Source organism: Thermobia domestica, chromosome 15 (genome assembly GCF_964235325.1).
Source record: "Thermobia domestica chromosome 15, izTheDome1.hap1.1, whole genome shotgun sequence".
NCBI lineage: Eukaryota > Metazoa > Arthropoda > Insecta > Zygentoma > Lepismatidae > Thermobia > Thermobia domestica.
The window spans coordinates 61,030,545-61,051,237 of NC_137468.1; the positions used below are offsets into that span (position 1 = coordinate 61,030,545).

The 20,693-nt window shown below is 30.7% G+C and overlaps 1 protein-coding gene across 1 annotated transcript in view; it reads left to right on the forward strand.

Moving 5' to 3' along the window:
- The first annotated feature begins 540 nt into the window (after window positions 1-540).
- LOC145671503 (ATP-dependent translocase ABCB1-like) overlaps window positions 541-20,693 on the forward strand; it is a 63,293-nt gene continuing 43,140 nt past the window's right edge. The window contains exons 1-9 of the mRNA XM_081740692.1: window positions 541-605; window positions 1,777-1,921; window positions 2,297-2,397; window positions 4,728-4,899; window positions 6,154-6,278; window positions 7,725-7,914; window positions 10,901-11,125; window positions 12,203-12,328; window positions 16,025-16,228. Coding sequence (XP_081596818.1) covers window positions 541-605; window positions 1,777-1,921; window positions 2,297-2,397; window positions 4,728-4,899; window positions 6,154-6,278; window positions 7,725-7,914; window positions 10,901-11,125; window positions 12,203-12,328; window positions 16,025-16,228 — 1,353 coding nt within the window. The remainder of the gene's footprint in view (window positions 606-1,776; window positions 1,922-2,296; window positions 2,398-4,727; window positions 4,900-6,153; window positions 6,279-7,724; window positions 7,915-10,900; window positions 11,126-12,202; window positions 12,329-16,024; window positions 16,229-20,693) is intronic.

Sequence of the window (20,693 nt, forward strand, 5' to 3'; positions counted from 1 at the left end):
ACATAGATATAAACATTCATTGTAATTTGGAATACAGATATAATTTAACAGCAAAGACATCAGGATCCTAGTTTCTAAATTTACAGATTATTCACCAAAATTCGAATTAAGATTTCAAAACAAGACTAGAAACGAAGCAATTGGTTAAACTGGGCTGCACTGGGTAAGTTAGCATTTCAAGTATCTTTTAGAATATTTCTCAATTACTACATTCATAAAATTATTCTGTTCGACTTTTTAAAATCTAAAACTTTGCTTTTGAATATAAATTACATCGACATTCAATTCAAATTTTAAAAGTTTTACAGAGAAGAAGAGAAAGATTTCATACATAAATTCGTAACCCGTGATTCCGTGACAAATTATTCATGCGAACATTTCTACGCATGTCGGCCATGTTGAAACGCTCAAATTCAATCACTAATAACAAAATAAACAATACAAAATAAAAACATTTTGGTTCGAGTTCTTCAGAAATTGTTTTAAATTAGCCTATTTACAGGAAAACATTATTTATGTTGTTTTCTTAAAGATTAACAAATGTTAAAATTCTCTGTAAGCCAAACAGAAACGAAATCTGTTGAGCCTAAAACTGGTCCGCAACAGTAAGGTAACTTGGACCATCCATCTGAACCTAAGGGTTAATTTCATAAATATTTAGATAATGTAGTCATTATCATTTCAGAATCATTTAATCAAAAAAGTATATGTACAGTATATATAATACCTTCTCCTGTTTGTCTACAACAAGATTACTTGAATAACTGAAAGGCTGAAAGTCAGAGTGGGGTATATCACTTCTTCGAAATCGAGATTGCGAGAGTAATAATAGCCCTTTCTGATCTATTGATTTTTGTGATCTGCCTAATACTTATAAAACTTTTATATTTTCTGCAGATATGTTAGGACTTGAACATTTTAAATGCTATATATTCATTGTGTTTATTATTCAATTCCTGTATACCTTTGTAAAAATGAAGATGATCCAATGACTCTGACCTCTTCGAAGTTTTTAAATTCTTTTGTTGTAACGGAATTTATTTTATGTTTCTCTCGGTAGATTGAAATTATTTTTCCTCACATGTTTGATTTATTTCTTTTCTTAATCGGAAGAATTCATTTAGAAGGTAGATGATTCAATATGGTGATTAAAAAAAGATTCTAATGTTAGTAATTTTTTAAAAGAAAAATTGCGTTATAGTTCTAGAAAATGTTGACGAAGGAAATCAAGGATCTAAACTTTCTAACTCCGTTTTTTGTTTGCACGTAGATTCTGAATATCCCCAACAACTCGTAATATATATATATATATATATATATATATATATATATATATATATACACCAATAGTGCTAACAGTTATTATTTTTTAAACATACTGGAGTTACTGCCAGTAATTTTTGTAATCTTCTTATTTAGATTGTTTACATATTTACTTCATTCATTTAGCTTGGTATGATAAATATTAAAAAAAAGAAATTCTGGGATAAAACGCATATTGATAAAAAGCACAGTGTAATAAATTTGAATTAGTTTTATATATAGAGAGGTAGACTGATTGACTTTCAACTTTTTTTTCAATGTATAAATGTACAAATGTAATTCTAACCAAACCAATTTCTTATTAAAAGCTAAATACTCTCATATACAACGTACTCATATAATCAAGTGTGTTCGATCAATGCATTATTTGTCTTCATATTATAAAATAGTCTTTATGTTTTCATCTATGTTTTCTACTTTGATGTTCTATACAGAATGTTTAATGTTTTTCAGTATACCAAGACCACCAGCAATAAGTGTAGATTATTTTCTGAGCAAAGTATCTGCATTTGGAATTGTATGTGGTTATGTCTCTTGCATCATGTTGATCCAAAATTACATTTTTGTAGCTTGTTTAAACTATTGCGCAGACAGACAGGTAATGCTATATACTATAAATTATTTTCAATATACTATTTAAATTATAAAAGTCCTCGAGACAAGTTAACACTCAAGTATTTTCTGCTTTAATTTAATTTCTTATCATGTATCTTCATATGATAACGTAGAGAAAATTCTAAATAATGACATTCTGTGGTAATTGTGGTTGAAATTCTTGTGGTATCATAAGAGACTGAAATTCATTCAAAACGAAAACTACTTATAATTATAAACTATTAATTAAAATTGATAGTCAAATTAATGCTATAGAAATAATAATAAGTTTTTAAACATATTTGTATAACAATCAAAGGTATATTTTTGTGCAAGAAATATTTTGCATTTAATGTGATTTTTAATTTCTTTTTTCAAGATTTTGCAAATAAGGAGTTTATTCTTTAAATCAATACTAAGACAGGATATTGGTTGGTATGATACACATCAAACAGGAGATTTTGCCAGCCGATTAACAGAGTAAGATAACTTTCGCTACTTGAAAATTGCTTTTAAAACCATGACGCGTATTGTAATCTTGTATGTCACATATTATGATTCACTACAATTAGTTTACTTGTATCTGAGATATACAATACATTTTTTATAACCAAATAGAAGGTAAAAACCTCTTATGACATAAATGTGGCATTACTAACTGTAAATGATTAAATATAAATGTGGATACTAGAAGAAAGATGTGCTATTCATATCTCAGTCCATATTAATCTCATTAGAATTAGAACTTCATGGAATAGTATCCTTCATTGGGAATATAATATCTGATTAGCATATTCATACATATAGATTAAGTAGAAAAGTAGTTAAGATTATTTTATAATGTGAAGTCTCGAGAATTCAATATCCTTACAGTGACTTTTAGAGAAATGTAGGCTTTTACTAGTTCTTGAGGTGGGATTCAATCCACTCCCCTTCAATTTTTCAGTTGATCTAGCATTTCTGGCGTTGAATTGCTTTGCAAAATGGACTGGGAATTGAACATATATCATGCAATTGTTGAAAAATTTCTTTATAAGAGTCTGTTTCCATAAGAATATCCAGTTCCTACAGTAGCAACGTAGCTATTGTTAAAAGTGTCAATAAGCTCATCTTTGTCATGAACACTTGCATTGAACAAACTACATTTGTTGAAATCTGAGAAGCATCCTTTTGTCACTATCTGGAACCCACGTTTGAAGTTTCTAAGCTTGCTGGAAAAAAAAGTGAGTAGTAGCATGCCAGCTCTTGCAACACTAGATTTTTCACAGAACAATAATATATCGCGACTTTATTCGAGTATCAGATAAAAGTGTGTGTTATTCTAATAAATTGCCCATATTCGCATTATTTCGTGATTAATATACAGCAAAAGCTACTCCTTTAATGTTTCTAGATTTATTTCTAAGACTTAATTTTCGTATTTGTATTTTTAACTTATCGTTTAAACGAAAAGTTCAGGTCCATATTAATATGAATGTTCCAAAAAGTTGTTAAAGTTCAACAATAGTAAGAACTTCATCATTGATTCTAGTTGTTATAGAAATCCTACATAGTACAAATGAAAAACAGGAGTCCTAAAGAAGACCTAAAAACTTGGAAATCATCCCGGAATCATCAGGACGTATAGAAGACTCCCGAGTGACATCTCACGAGGATATGTTTCATTGATTAAATCAGGATATCCTTTGACTTCTCGAGAGTGCTATGCTTAAATTAAATATATATATTATATATTTACACTTCAATTAAGAATTTTCTCTTAATTCCTCTAAGCACAATATGAGCGTTCATGCTTTACTTGTGAATACCTCGAAGTTTACATTGTTGTAGAAAAGATTTAAAAGGAAGTACGTAATCATCGAGTACATTTTGCATTTTTGTAAATGGAACTCAGAGATAAATAATGTTGCAGACATGCAATTTGAAAAGTATTGTTTTCTAAACGGCAAGCATTGCACAGCTGTACCTTGTTTAATTCATTGTTTGGATTGTATTCAGTATTGAGACACACATCAGAGAACATGTCAGGCTAGAGTTTTTGCTTTAGATATTGGTCTGGGGACACCAATAGTGACGTACTTTTTGACAGTAACTGGAATTGAACAGAACCAGAACAACAATAAAGGGTTAATGAGCCTTTTCCGTCTTGGAAACAATGTGAAGCAGTAAACAAACATACGTGTAAATGTCTAAAGACTTTTTAAAAATTAAACTTACCTCCACGTTCCTGATAGCTAATATCAAGTTTATTTTCGCAAATATCTAGAAACTAAAATTCAAACTACTGGACTATCAGGAATATAGAAATGAATAATTTGCAAATAACCAAACTGACTTTTATAATTTTCTACTTGATATTGTGTTACAAAACAAAATTTTGACAATGAATTTTATTTAATTCGATAGAAATAAATCAATAACGTAGCTAGTTTAATAATGATAGATAAGTTTAATAATGAGAACCATTATTAGGTATGCAGATCGTTAAATTAAATCAAAAACATTTGATAGCTAGTGAATATATAGTATTATATGATTTTTACATAAAATGAATAGATCAGTTGGTTTTGGGAGTTCTAATGGAGAAAACAATTCCTCAAAAGGCTAATTTCAAAATACTTGAAACTATATATCAAATGGATGAAATAGCAAAACAATTTTAATTATTAAACGATCAATATTATTAAACACATATATTATTCCATTTTAAGTATAAATAGAAAAAAAATCATAATAGTCTTTAAAAATGTGTTAATTGGAATGGATAATAACAAATATCTCTCTGTAGTAAACAAATTTATCTTTTATAGGGATCTTCATAAATTAAAAGATGGTATTGGAGAGAAGCTAGGGATACTCTTCTACCTTGTTAGTTCATCTATAGCACATACAAGTATTGCTTTTTTATACGGATGGAAACTAACACTAGTTATATTATGTATGACTCCTTTGCTTATTATCTCAACTGCAATTGTTTTTAAGGTAAGCACATACATTCAGATCATTCGCTCTCTATTTACCTTATATCATACTTTGTGAAATCATAGCTGCTACAAGTATAAATATTAACATTTGGATATTTAAATTGATTGACTTTTATACTTTAAAAAAGCATGCAGGCATACTTGTAAAGAATGAGCTATGAAGAAACTGAAAACGACACAAAATTTATAATTAAAACACAAGATTATGTATAACTGGAGTAATTATATGAAAAGCGTACAGTTTTATTAAAGATTTAATATAATAATTGAATAATTACTGTTTCTTTTCTTTTATTTCGTTTAATTTATATTTTAGAAACACATAATGCTTCGAAATGAAATGTGAAGAAACCTTTAGTAAACTTACGAGTTATATTTTATAATCTATTATATACTGTAATATACAGAGTGTTTCAAGAAAATGACCTGATTTTAAAAGTCCACATGTATTGATAAAAACATACTACAAAAATGGAATAAATTGCAAAATACTCACAAAATCTTCAAGTTTTAGCTATGCTCTATGTGTCCACCAACAGCGATATGTGTACGAACAACATCTAGCTAAAATCATAAAGTTAGGTCAGCGAGGCTGACCTGGACTTTTCGGTCTCTTGAAATTGACGATACCAATGACGAATGTTTTTGGGTGCAGATAGATCAATGCCAAAATGCCGCCGAAAAGCATGCTGGACCGAAATGACTGACTCAGTCTTTGCCAACTGCAACACAAAACGCCTTCTTTTGAGTGAACGCCATCTTATTTCTGACTGACTGCAAACTAAGAAGACACACTAACTGACATCGGACGGCGATTTTCTGAAACTCTAGGCCACGTCCATTCAAATAACATTCATTTCCTTGCCGGCACGTATCAAGTTCCGTAATTATTACCGTTCAAAATCAGGTCATTCTGTTTGAAACACGGTATATTTAATTTTACAGCATATTGTTTACATTATTGTGCAATATTAAATCAAATTTACTAGGACGATGTGTTCGTTATCCTATATTTCATTTCTATATACATCTGTATTTATTTTGGATCTTTCCTTACATCATTTGGAAATTGTACTATTTTCAAATTTTCTTAATGTTATGTCACCATCTTTACTTTGTTTGGATATTTCTATTACTTTTTGAATTAGATGTACATTATATTTTACTTTGGTTGAATAGATTATTTATTAAATTTATTTAACTTTGCTTTAGATTTATTGTAATTTTAATTTCTTTAATCCTTTTTACTTAGGTTCAAACGTCTTTGACAGGAAAAGAGTTGCAAGCGTATGCTAAATCTGGATCAATTGCTGAAGAAGTGTTAAGTGCTATAAGAACTGTCGTGGCTTTCGGAGGGCAGGAAAAAGAAGTTGAAAGGTCAGTAGACAATTAAAGTAGGCTTATTATTCGTTGAAAATATTGAAAAATTCATTTCTCAACTTTTTGTTGTAAGTAGAAAGGTTTAAATTGATCTCCTTAATGTTTACTTGATATTTTATTACAAATCTTGGCAATATTTAAGAAAAAACCTAAGCATTCGAATAAATGCTTCTAATAACATTGTATTTAAGAATGTTTAGGTAAATAAAAACACTTTTGCTTCTTATATAAAACAGATTAAAAATCTTCATAATAAGAAATATTCTAATTTTTCAGATTTCATACAAGTATTGGATTTAATGTTTAGCCATAATTTTTATGGAAATACAAATATAAGTAACTTTTCTGAATTTCTTTTTACTACAAATATAATAATGACCAGCATAGTCATTTTTTTACTGAATCGTATTTTTTTGTTGTAATATATATTGACAACTTAACACTATTTACATACCAAGGCTATACAGTATGATGCAAATTAGGAATAAATCTTCTTGGATAGAAATTATACAGAAATTATTGTATTTAATAAACTGTCTCCTTGTTGTTTGTGAAAAGATCTTGAAACATTTCTGTTTATCTGCATTTACCCATTTTAAGAATTTCTCAGAACAGCAAAATAAGTATGCTTTAATGTATATTCATTATTATTTATTAGGGTATGTCTGCAATATTTATTTTGTAAATAATTTCGCATTATTAACTAAAGTTTTGAAAACTTTCTTCTTATGAAGAGTATTACAAATAATATTCTCAACGAAATAACCAAGTATGCAATACATTTTTTAGAAGTTCTGTATTTGTTTTTGACAATAACAATTACTATTGTTAGTTTTATTGCTATCGGCCTTCATTTGGTAGCGTGAGAATAAATGAGAAGTTATTTGAATGAATAAGTAGCTATTATGGATCAGAAATATTAGAGTTTAGAGTTGATGTTCTATCCACGTATTAACAAGTGAGCTTCTGGCAACCAGCACTATAGTGTAAAGCTAATAATATTGTTTTTTTTTTTTTAATTTTTTTTTTATTTTGACCCGCATTTTCAGACTGAAACTATAAGATACCGTTTAATGTTGGATCTAAACTATACCTACACCTATCGGGCCTACATGAATCTCCAAAGAGATATCTAAAATGACTATCTAATATATATTATTTATCCATTTCACATGTATATTATTTAGCCTTCTGAATAAAACTTTTAAATGTAATTTTAGCTTAATTCTCTCAAGTAACACATGTTCACTGTTGCGGTTAGCGTAAACCTGTAACAGAAAGTGAGAGATACGTGTAAAAAATATTAGTTTTCCTTATATATAGAATAAATATAAATAAGAAATTATGTTAAATGAAATATTAGTTTATGATCTCAATAAAATTTCACAAATTTCAAAATAATTGACATTTAATTATATATCTTTTACTTTAATATATTTTTAGGTACAGGAATAATCTAGAAGAGGCAAGACGAACTGGCATAAAACGAGGTTTAATGACAGGAATAGGAGGAGGATTAATGTGGTTTTTAACTTACTGCAGCTACGCTTTAGGATTTTGGTATGGAATTACGTTGATTGTCGAACAACGTGATGAACCGAATCCAGAATATACACCAGCAGTTTTAGCTATTGTATGTATAACGTAATTAGCCAAAAAAAAAAAAAGTGTATTAAAAACCAAACATGAAAATGTATTTTGTTCCATATTCTGAAATGAGAGATATTTTTAATATAAATTTAAAATACAGTAAACCATCGATTTAACGGACCTTCAATCAACGTACTTGGGATTTAACGGGAAAAATCTGACTAATATAGAAAATGTGGTTGGGAGAAAGAAACCATTGACGCAAAAGCTTCCACCAGATATTGAAAAGACGCGCAATGGTTGCAGTTGTAATATGACAGTGGTCCACACACAGAACATCAGTGCTACTACTACTGCTTGTTCGAGTAGGACCTTAGGGTTATTTATGAAAATTTAAGATAGTTAAGATATTGGGTTATTAAGAAACAAAGTTTAACTGGAAAGGAATTGAAGCTTGGGGCTTGATTTCACCTTTCAAATACAGAGTTATATGGAATTGTTTGTTATTAATATTATGTGTACATTAAACATTTTATACTTATCTCATATAGCACAATTTCAAGTATAATATACTATTTTAAATATTGTTCATAAGACAATTCGCTTTTAATGGACTTCGGATTTTACGAACACCTTTTCGATCCAAATAGGCCGTTAAATGGTAGGTTTACTGTATTACACATTTTGTCATATTTTTATCTTATCAATAATGCTGATGCATAAAAGAACTTTAAAATGTTTACAATACACTAATAATCAGGAACAGTGTTGGAATAACACAGAAGAAACTGATCACTAACTTAGAAGAATTTAAATGAAATTATTTGTGCTATTAATTAGTTGGTACATCAAAATTTCATGTAATTACTATTTTAAGAATTAATAAGTTATTCAGGCTAAAACTCGAGTTGCACTCGTCTACTTGTTCTCATAAGTCAAGTTGAAGTCAAGCAGTGTTGAGTTTTGTTAGTATTTGGATGGATGACAGAAAAAACAGATGTCATGGGCCAACACCGTGAGGAAAGTCTGAGGAATTATAATATCTGGAAAGAACAAGTAATGCATTCGGGTCAAGGAAACAATAAACAATGGTTATATGCTGATCACAATTCCTCTATTTAAAATTCTAGACTAATCTCTTTAATTCTCAGCTCTTCGGAGTATTTTTTCACGGAATATAGTTTACAACGGAATTGTTTGAAACTAGGACTTACATTAACCTTATGATATATATCGCCGAAGTCAAGCAATGTCGGATCCAGTGAGAGGAAAGATGACTTATAGTTTGTGCTTACCAGATAGTGTTGGTATTGCGGCGTCCACTCGGTGCTATAGAGAACAACTGGGAAGCTAATTGAAAGAATTGAAAGAAGGAAGTAGTGAACTTTGGTCTAGAAAGTCAGCATTGACGGCTAGGGAACTCATACTCTAAAGAGATAAGTATCACGAACCGTCTGGTCCCTAAGTGCTGTTGCATCAGGAGTTTAGTTTTTCCCTCTTATTCTAATATTTGTCTATACAGTGGCTATTTAGTGCAAGGACAATATAAGTATTTATGTGCACTGCATATTAAAATATTACCAATCAAATTACCAACGTAATAGATTGTATCCATAAACAGTTGCCAATAGAGGCTACTTAAGAGAACCAAAATAAAGACAATTATATGATAATCATGAGCAGAATCACAGAAAGTAATAAATAAAATATTGTTTGCTCTGTTTTGTGTTTGCCAAATTATGTAACTAAAAGTCTATAAATAGTTCAGACAAGTAGAAGTGAATTATATTTCCAGATGTCGGACAGTAATCGTGACCTTAATATTTATATACAACAGAATTTATATCTTATTTATATCTTAGAATAAGTAAATAAAAAAATATATAGACTTGTAACTATCTCCAACTATTTCTTTATTTCCACGTTAAGGTTCAATCTCAACCATCAATTCTCCACAAATAGTGAACACACCATCCACAACTTCACTAAATGTTGTAGATATATCAAATATACTAAATCTTCAAGCTAAAACCTAATTAGTCACACTACACGCAATACATCTATTTGTACAAACTCTCTACTTTCGAAATCTCAACAATAGCTTATTTGCTTAATCATACACTGTTTACTGCCCAACGTAAGTTAGCTTACAAGTCTGATGTCTCATCATCAGAGCTCACAGCAATTTGAAAACGAAATTAAATACAAGACAAAACGTAGAGTGATATGATGACATATAACTGCCTTTTTAATCCAGCATTCTTTTGAATCCTTTCTAAACTATATTAAAGAGACATTACGAAAGTTCGGTTGAAAATTAAAAATAATATTTTATTCTATATAAATTAAAACAAATGTAATCATGTTGGCTAACTGACTTCTCCTAGATGCACTAATTTTGATCATTTTTAGAACGTAAATGGACCATGACCTAACTTAGATTTTTAGCACATTTTCGGCAAGGGAGAAGAAGTGAGTAAGGTAAAAATATAACCGAAAAGGACCAACATTAGTATCCAATCCTTAGTTCTCGGAATGACTGAGATGGATAGTGGTACTTCCAATGCCGTTTAAGTCCAATTCGACCCTATCGACATGAAAAGTAAGATGGGTGTGGGAAAGGATTGACATGTAAAAATAATCGAAAACGATCTATATTAGTGTCCGATCCATAATTTTCTGGATTTCCGAGAAGAATAGTGACACTCCAGATGCCGTTTAAGTCCAGATTCATTCTCCATGCATATCCTAAGAGGGAATGGGTTTAACTAGTTTCCACAAGCCTATCCTTTCCTTATGAGAGACACACATTTCAGCTAGTATTACATGCAATTGGCCTAATCATGATGATGATGATGATAACGACGATATAGAAAGAGATTATTTTGCTCATGAATGCTATTGTTCACTGGATACTATTGTTTACTTAGTTTAAAAATGCAAAACACTTATGTTTTCTTTACCTCCTGTAACGTTAAGATGTGTAAATATAAATCCTTAAGAAATTATTATGATCGTTATTCTTACAGGTATTCTACGGAGTTCTTACAGGCGCATTACATATTGGTCAAGCTTCACCTTATCTTGAGGCTGTCGTCGCTGCTAAAAGTTCTGCTACAAACATATATTCTGTTATCGATCGAATTCCATTAATAGATACATTATCCAGAGAAGGGGACAAACTTTCAACTGTTGTTGGCTCCATTGCATTTCAAGACGTACACTTTAATTATCCTTCCAGACCGGATGTAAAGGTACTTGTACAGATATTCAACAATTGAATGACTTAATAAAAGAAGATCAAATTCCACTTTTATCTGAAAATTGACAATTGTAATCTTCAAAGTTTACAATTTGTCAAGCTTACAGAGTATATTAAAATGAATTTTAGGTACTATAAGAAATGATTGAACTTTTTTTAAAGTTGCGAATGTGGTGCAAGTCAACCAAAAGTATTTATGCTAGACTTAAATTACTGTCACAGAAGAGTGACTTCCTATCTTCTTTTATAAAAACAAGGATGATTTTGCAACTGACGAGAACGAGGATCGGGGAATTATTACCAACTCATTAAGAATCATGACACTAGTAGTTCGTTTGGGATTGGTCAGTATTACTCATGTCAAAGTGGAATTTTTAATACTATTTTGTTAATTTAAGCGTATGGAGATCTTTTTTTTGTTTTCTAAAAGAGAGTTCTTTCACACACATATTCTACAAGACTTTTCACTTTATCTTAAAAATACTTCCGATTGAGAAGATATTTCACTGTCATTGATATTACCTTTTTATGTGCTTGAAATTAGAATATCGCTTTATAGATTTAACATTCATTACAAAGAAAGATAAAGAATTTTGGTTTGATTTGACTGAGTTTAGTGTTCCCTTCAGTAGCGAGGCTATATGAGACGTGGACCTACAGTTTTAACGTGGTATCTGAATTACATGCGCTCCCTTCGGGAATTGAGCCCATCTTTCCCGCCCCAAAGGCGCGTACGCTAACTGCTTAGCCAAGAGGGAGCTCAGAAAGATAGAGAAGATGTAGAATCAATCCTGACCACAATTAAGGGTACAGATTTTTGAATATTAACATTATTATATCTACATGTGATTTCAATGCTTACTCGAAATTTATAATTCAGATTCAATGTTCCTCTTATATATGGAATTAACAATGAATAACATAAAAATAAATATCGTAAGTGGACTTTCTCAACCTTGTTGACCTGAAAAGGTTATTTTACTACTAAAAATATTATTTTCTTTCCCACTTTTGATTTAAAATTAAAAGTTAGAAAACTATTTTGATAAACTTTATATTGTAATTTTAGATACTTCAAGGACTTAATTGTTCAATTGAAAAGGGACAAACTGTGGCTTTAGTTGGGAGTTCTGGTTGTGGAAAATCAACATGTATACAACTTATTCAAAGACTGTACGATCCACTTCAAGGTTCAGTAAGTAAATCACATTTATGATCAACACTGAGGTATTTATCTCTCGATTAAGCATTGATTAAGATCTCTCTATTGTTCTCCTAATTAGTAGCTATATTGAAATATTATTTCGTTACTATTTAACATATTCCTTGCCATTGTCGAGTTTAATTGAATTAATAATTCATTTCTTTTTGAATATTTGACGAATGATACATATATGGTCGATAGTTGATCCATTTCGCCTAAATTTGCGCTGTTTATAATCTTCTATAATTTCATCTGCGTCTGGGGTCAATCTTGCTAACATAATGTTGATGTTGGCAAAAGGATGATGATGTTGATTTTATAGGATGTTGACAAAAGAGAAATGTCTGTATAGTTACAATCACTTTTATCTCCTTTTTTGTGAATTGGAACAGTGATTGATTTTTTCCACTCTTATGACAAGTTTTCCTTGTTCTAGATGAAGAGAATGAGTTTGTGTATCCCGTTCCACAATTTTCCCTCCAGCTAAAATTAACTAAGAAGGAATTTCGTCTCTACCCGGAGATTTGTGTTTCGTTAATTTCTTTATAGCGATTTCTATTTCTGTTCGGTTAGCATCTGGAATACACGGTTCTGCTGTATGTATTTTACTTTCTCCACGTATATTATTTTTTGACTGCGACTTGAGTAATTTGTCAATGAAATCTTTCCATCTATTCAAAATACTATTTGTATCAGTGAGAATTGTGCAATACATGCAAGGTTAATTGCCTTTTTAAATTCGTTGATGTCGTTATACATATTCTTTGTACTTTTCTTTTCTGCTATTATCTTCAAGTTCAATAATTTTAGCTTTCAAAAATCACGTTTCTTTGTTTTAAAAAAATTTGAAGTTTCCCGCCTGATGTCAACGAAATGTGAAGTTTTGAAGCAATAATATCGCGCCACTGACCATGTAGAGTTGTAAGAAAAAGTCAATGATTAACAAATTCAGCACTTTTAATTGCTAATGTTATTCGTTTGTGAACGAGAAACCCTGATCCTGTTGGTAATTTTTATTTTTTCCCCATTTTTTTCAAAGGTAAAATTTCCGGTTTACACCGCTATCTTTCTTTTCCACCTAACTTCCTGAATTCCTATCAAGTAAATCCTATATTTCTCTAACTTACTTGTTACGGATTTTAATTCACCTGCCGCATAGATTTATTATATTCCATGTAAATCTTATAATCTTTATTATATTCCACGAAATCTTATATCCTTTTTATTTTGCTAAGATCGTGCCAAGTTATCAGTCCTGGTCTGAAGTTTCTATAAATGTTTGTGAACGAGTGTCTTTTCTGCAGGATAAGGTTGTTAGTCTCACCCCAAACCTCCAAGCTGGAAGACCACCTCTTGTTCGTCTTTCCGTAACTACTTATTCAGTATATTCGCAGCTATCCTCTATTTCAAGAGACTTTCTCTTCGTTTCACAACGTGAAAACGTGCCATGCTATGATTACAGGAACCCACGTTACATGACTGGCGTATACATAGGAAGAATAAATTCTAGAGCATGAATTGAAGGAAAGATCTGATTCTGATAGCTCAATAGTAGAGCTGTCTTTTGTGGTATGAATTTGTTTTTAGTTTGATTCTAGATCAATCATTTCCAACTGAATCTTGTGTAAGGTTACAGTTTATTTTTCAGTAAAGTACACAGGTAGAGAAAGGAACAGGCAGGTAACCCGACGTTAGTTAAAACAAAAAAGAAGAAAAGAAAAAAAGAAAAAACAGAAAAAAAGAAAAAAAGATTATCAAGAATATCGGTATTAATTGGTTTTGCAGACCTAATACTCGTGGATCATTGACTACATATACGCAGTCAATACTTGCTTCTTCCGTTCTCTTATCTCATTTCCTCCCCTCCTTTCCTCTTTATATTTCTCTCTACTCTTCTCAAGTTGTAAAGCTGTACTCCTGCTTCATGCATCTGCCCTCTGGGATTGATTGTTCTAAATCATTTAAAATTACGTTGACAGTACTATGTATGTGGGTTTGCTCATGGTTCTGCCGTTTCCTCCCATTATAATAATTTCATCAATTACTTACGTTCATCATCTGACTCTTTTAGCCTACAAAATATAACCGTTTGACGTTAAACTAAGCTTAAGTATTATTTCTGGAACTATATTATTATAATAATAAAAAATAGCTATATGGCTTGACAAAAATACTAATACTTGACGTTTCGATTGTCAAAATATTGTCGTTCCTAAATGAGAAGAGGGTAGATACCAGTTGAGGCGGGTAACAGCTTGTTAATTTTGTCCTTCAACTTAAATGTTTTGTTCGGCGTCTAGTTATCTAATCCTATTACATTTTCTTCCTTCCTTTCTATGACCCAAGAGCAACAGATGTTTATTAGGGAAGAAACATACTTCGTTTGACAAATTATACACAACTTCATAGACACTTTATATTTTTACTTTTATGTTCTCTAACTAAGACTCCTTTATTGTATATATTTCACTTGTTTTACATTTTGTATGTCGAAAGACATATGGAATTCTATAATTCTGTAAGTACTGGTACTATTTCCTATCAATAACTTTTAAGTTACATAAATAAAAGTTTGATAATTCACTAGATTACTATTATCAATTTAAAGATTTCGGTCCAAATCACAAACTTTGATTATAGGAAAATAATGTATTATTTAATACAATTTTTAAACGTCTCAAACTCAATAGTTATCTTATCTAACGTATATTCAAATTAGATTCTCTTTTATTGCTTATTGCTTTCTAACTATATATAATATTTTCAAACTATACTTACTTACTTACTTACTTATCACCTTTATTGGTGTTTAGAACGTGCACCAGACATTATGTTCTAGTGTGCTACAAATGTGAAATTGTTTTATACATACATTATTATCATATAAATAATTAAATTACTGTTTCCATAGCTACAGTAAAAATAACATTTTGATGAATTGTCCAAATGGCTATAATAGCAATAACTCAAGTTCGTTTTATATTTTATAATATTACTTTGTATGGTTTATAAGATGAAGACCATCGCCATTTGCATCAGATATTTTGCATACGAATAGTAGTTCTGGAATGTAATTTGTCATTTTTCTTTAATATATTATATTAAGTGTTGGCATGAACCAATTGTTGCATTGTTTGAAACATTAACACAGTTTGAATAGTATAAACTTTAATTGAATTGATCTTAAGTAATGAATTATTTAATTATAATTGTAAAGAGAAGAGATCTTTAATTGTTTTTGTAGTCATGTTGTTTCAAAGAATTATTTATGATTCCCACTATTCACAATGAACTTAAGTATTATCTTAATTAATTGTATTTATGTAGACATTTGTTTAGATATAAGAAGTAAAGAACTATGAAACACTAGTAAAAATTCTGACATAAAAGAGAAAAACACACATACAAAACAAGCATTCCCGTTCACAATCACGCCCTCTGTCAATTTAGCTCTTTACCTCTTGTTTTTTTCTTCAAAACTATAATAGAGTAGTTTTGTCTTTCTATGCCTTTTAAGATAAAGATAGGTATATTATAAATATTGACATGGAAATCACCAATGGTTTAGCATATTTTGGTCTATTTTGGAAATATGAATTTAATTTCACTTATATAATATAACAATAAAATTAAATAATGTCTAAAGTTTCATTGTTGCTCAACTGTGATTTTTGCTTCGTATTCTAGGTTACTCTTGATGGTGTTGACATTAGGAAATTTAATGTACCCTGGCTGAGGAGTCAGATTGGAGTTGTCGGACAGGAGCCAGTACTATTCAATGCTACTATAGCAGAGAACATTAGATTTGGAAAAGATGGTGTAACACAAGAAGAAATAGAAGCTGCTGCGAAAGAAGCTAATGCACACGACTTCATTATGAAACTTCCGCAGGTATGATTGCATTTCGTGTAAGTGGTATTAAGTTATAATATTAAAAACTATTTATGACCATTGTTTAATAAGGAAGTTGTATCTTTGGAACTGCTTACTTTGTGAGTAATATTTCTTTCCTAGTTTGAACTAAATTATTGGTCAACAAATCTATTTCATCAAACATTATAATATTGCAATGTTCTGTAGGTAGAATCTAAATCATGTACTCGGGAATTTAACCCTTCACCCTTTTATTATAAAATGTCATAAAATCGAAGTCCCTCGGAACACGATATGGCCTCGGGAAATAAAGGATATTTGTCTTAGTCCAGAGCGGCCTCAGACGGGATCGTTTATACTCCGTAGCTCATAGCAACCTTGGGAGTATGATGTTAAAGGATATCTCCGTTGCTAATAGTAGTCTCGGGAGACGGTCTTAGTGGATTATACTCCGTAGCTCATAGCAGCTTCGGGAGTATGATATTAAAGGAAATCTCCGTAGCCCATGGCGACCTCGGGAGAAGGGTATTGCAGATTAGTGACCAGTACTGCTACTGAAAACTTCTTGGTTCCGTCGTCCTCTTTTATAGCCATCTTCTTGGAGAGAGGACTCTTGGAGGGGCAGCCAGCCTTCTTCGTAGTTTTCCGAATCCTCTTCGTTTCTTTCTGGAAGTGCAGTCTCGTTCTGTCGTCTGCCACACTTGTTTATAATTATTAAAACACGTGTTTGTAGTGAAAACATGTGGTTTGCAATAAATATGGGTACATGGATCCTTGCAATATAAACGGAAACCTATTATTTATTTACCTTCGTTTCAGATTTTGAGCCAAATTTACTCTAAAATTATTTCTAATCAACGATTATAACACTAATAATGAGAATGGAAGTGGAAAGAAGTCGACTATGGTTTATATTTAACGGTACCATCCCACCATTGGGTTGATTGAACTGAAGAAAACTTTATAAAAACCTCAGTAAGAGTAGCTGGTCATTAGATTTGAACCGGAACCTTCGATCGCAAAACAACAATGTTAACCATTAACCTAGACCTGAAAATCAAAATGAATGCTTGCGAAATCAATCTTTCAATATTTTTGAATGTATTTTATGTATGAATATATAATCAGTCCGGTATGAATACATAATCAGTCCAATATACCAGACAGCTAGATATGGAAATTAAATAAATACTTGGTTGAAGTGCTTGAAAAAGATCAAAACATTAATAATATTGTAATCTTTTAGTTTGACAACTGGTACATTGACTTATTTCTTTCGCAAAGTAGCTAGCACTCATCCATTTAATTGTTACTCAAGAAGATTATTAGAAGCATACCCAAGTTGGTGTGGAAGGCAAGTTCTGTTTATTAAGAAATAAGCTTAAACAATTATGTAAAGCAGTTAAATTAATACGTTTTAATTTGTCCAGTAAATCCATTTTTTTAATAAAATAAAGTAAAATTTCCATACGTAATACTTAGATTGTCTGGCATATCTTTTCGTAAATAAACAGGGCAGTTATCTATGTTGTGCCTTGAATATTTATTCTTGAAATATGTCGGAAATCTACATCTTTCTTTGTCGATCAAATATAAAATAAAGAAAAAAGATAAGTAACTCAATAAATTCACATTACACCACTACATATGTCTTTCTCTAGAAATAATCACTAAGGTTAAGATTATTTACAACAAGTTAGCCAGCACCTATTTATGTAAAGAACACTTTAGAATACAGTAATTTATTCTATATTAAGTGAGTTTTTGGTAATCTTATAGTGTTTCATAATCAATTTTGTAGAATGCCTTTTGTGAAAATCAGTGTTGTATTCTTAAATACTCTTTACGACACTGAAAATATTGTGTACGACACTGTGAGTACTTCTTACGACAATTGTTGTTGTCCAACTTGTTGTGAACAATTTTAAATTCTATACTTATCGTTAGAAAAAGACATGTGTAGTACTCCTATGTGAATTTATTATTATCTATTTCTGCTTTTTTAATTTTTTTTTTCGTTTGACAGATGTATTAAGCCTATATACGTCTATTTCTCAAGAGGCTATTAATTTACTGTAATTTTCATTCATAACAAATATTATTTTATTATTTTTCACAATTATATAATTTACCTCAAATTCGTAAGTCCCGAATTACAAGACACATAGAATGGGGTCCATTCTACTAAAATATAGATTTAATATTTAAGTTCAAAAATAAGTGTCTTGTAATACACTGCAAACAACGAATGTCCCTTAAAGTATTTCGTCAAATATTTTGCAATATTGGGATACATAAAGCAAAGAAAAACTATCCAAATTCTTTCTAAGAGAACACGCAATTTTATTGGTACAGTCACGAACATTAATAAATGGAGGTTGAAGAAATTATTTCTTATGGCTCCAACCTCCATTTATTAATGTTCGTGACTGTACACGTCATAGGTATCCCTGCAGTTAATATCTGCTTTTATTGAGCATAGATATAATTATATCTTTATAGGATACTGCAAACAACGAATATATATATACAGGGTGTCTCAAAAGTCCCCTCACATAGGGTAACTATGTTATTATCAGAGTTACAATAAAATATAAGAGGGGAAGCCGTCCCCAAATATGATGTTTTCAATCTAAAGTGAAGAAATTTTTTAAATCGGACTAGTCATTTGGGCTGTATACTCTATACGCCCAATGTTAAATGAAAATGTAACATTGCCATTTACCTGGACCCACAACGTAAGTGAATGAAGTTACTGTCTTTTACACTAACGTGTCGATAATCAAATCCCATGCCAAATAGTAACTTCATTCATTTATGTTGTGGGTCCAGATAAATGACAACGTTTAATTTTCATTTAACATTGGGCGCATAAAGAGTGTACACCCCATATAACTAGTCCGATTTTTTAAAAAAATCTTCACTTTAGATTGAAAACATCATATTTTGGAGATAGTTTCCCCTCTTACATTTTGTTGCAACTCTGATAATAAGTTACCCTATGTCAGAGGACTTTTGAAACACCCTGTATAGTTAGGGAAGAAGGATTTGTGAAACTGATCTAACAGTTTACTGCGAAGCTTAAATAAAGGAAGAAAATAAGAAGAGTGCTAAACCATGTATATTGGGTTCTTTACCTATACCAAGAACTCATAACGAGAGATAATGAATGGAACTGAGCGGAACTGAAAGGCAAAGTGGTAAACTTTCCCTGCTGGTCTAGTGGCTAGCGCGTGCGCCTTTGGTGCACATTGTTTTGGGTTCAATTCCCGATGGGAGAGCACAAAACATCAATTTCATCACTATTCATTTTCAGTAAACATCCATCTTTAGCCCAAAGAGCATAGCCGTGAAACATTAAACTAACTTCATTTCGATTTTAACGAAGAGGTAAGAAAACTACCTATGTATAAAATTTATTCAAAGACAACATCAGATACATATTATTTGATTATCGATCTTATTTATTTCGAATTTCTGTAGGAAGCCGCAGTGGTATTCATCTGTGGCGGCGTGAGATCCGTGCTTCAATCCCAGTTCGCTCTAAGTGAGCTTTGTGGTGGACAAACACCCCATATTTCAAACTTGTTTTGCATATATTTCAAAAACATGTACATGGTGTGAAAATAAAATATAAAAAAGTCCTGTGCACTTCATACATAAGTAAACTGATATATACAAGTATTAATTGTAATTTTTATGATTTAAAAATTATATTTCATGAAACAAGAGCTTAAAGTGGAAATCAACATAAATTAGCTGCGATAGTGCAAAGCTAATTTGTTAGCAAATCATTTCATTCGCAATAAATTTGATCGGTATCTTTACAGTTTGTACCTGGAATGACTAAATATTGCATACAGTAAAGAAGTTCAATAACTAGTATAGTAGTATACTTTAAACCTATCTCTGCAAGTCGTAAAATCAGAACATAGTATACTATATCAAACTCATTCAATTCAGCCGCGAGTGCTGTAATTAAAAGTTTTACGGTAACAATGACTGCTTTAATGTAGGTGGTAGAAAGCAAATTATTATAGTGCAGTTTTACTGCATGTCCCTCATATTAAAAATAAATAAGTAAATAAAACTCTCTCTATTTGCTGTATACCCAGATAATCCCTTAAACTTCCGATCGAATCTTGAGCACCACTTACGTCATTTCCGAAGAAACATGACGCGGGGTAGTTTACAGTGGGTGGAGTTTAAAGAACTTTTCAAAAATCCATTTATTTCGTTTATATTGCATATGTAGAAGAAATATATATATATTTATTCTGTACGCTGTTCTATTAAATTAAAATAAATAAAAATAGTGGAATATATACAATCTGAACTTGTATAAAAAGTGATCTTGACTTGATCTTTGACCTACTTTTTGACATTCATTTTCCAACTCACTAAAGTGAATAGTGAAAATAATAAACTTCTATAAATATATTTTTAAAAACATTTCACTTTTTATGGCTTTTATTTTCGGATT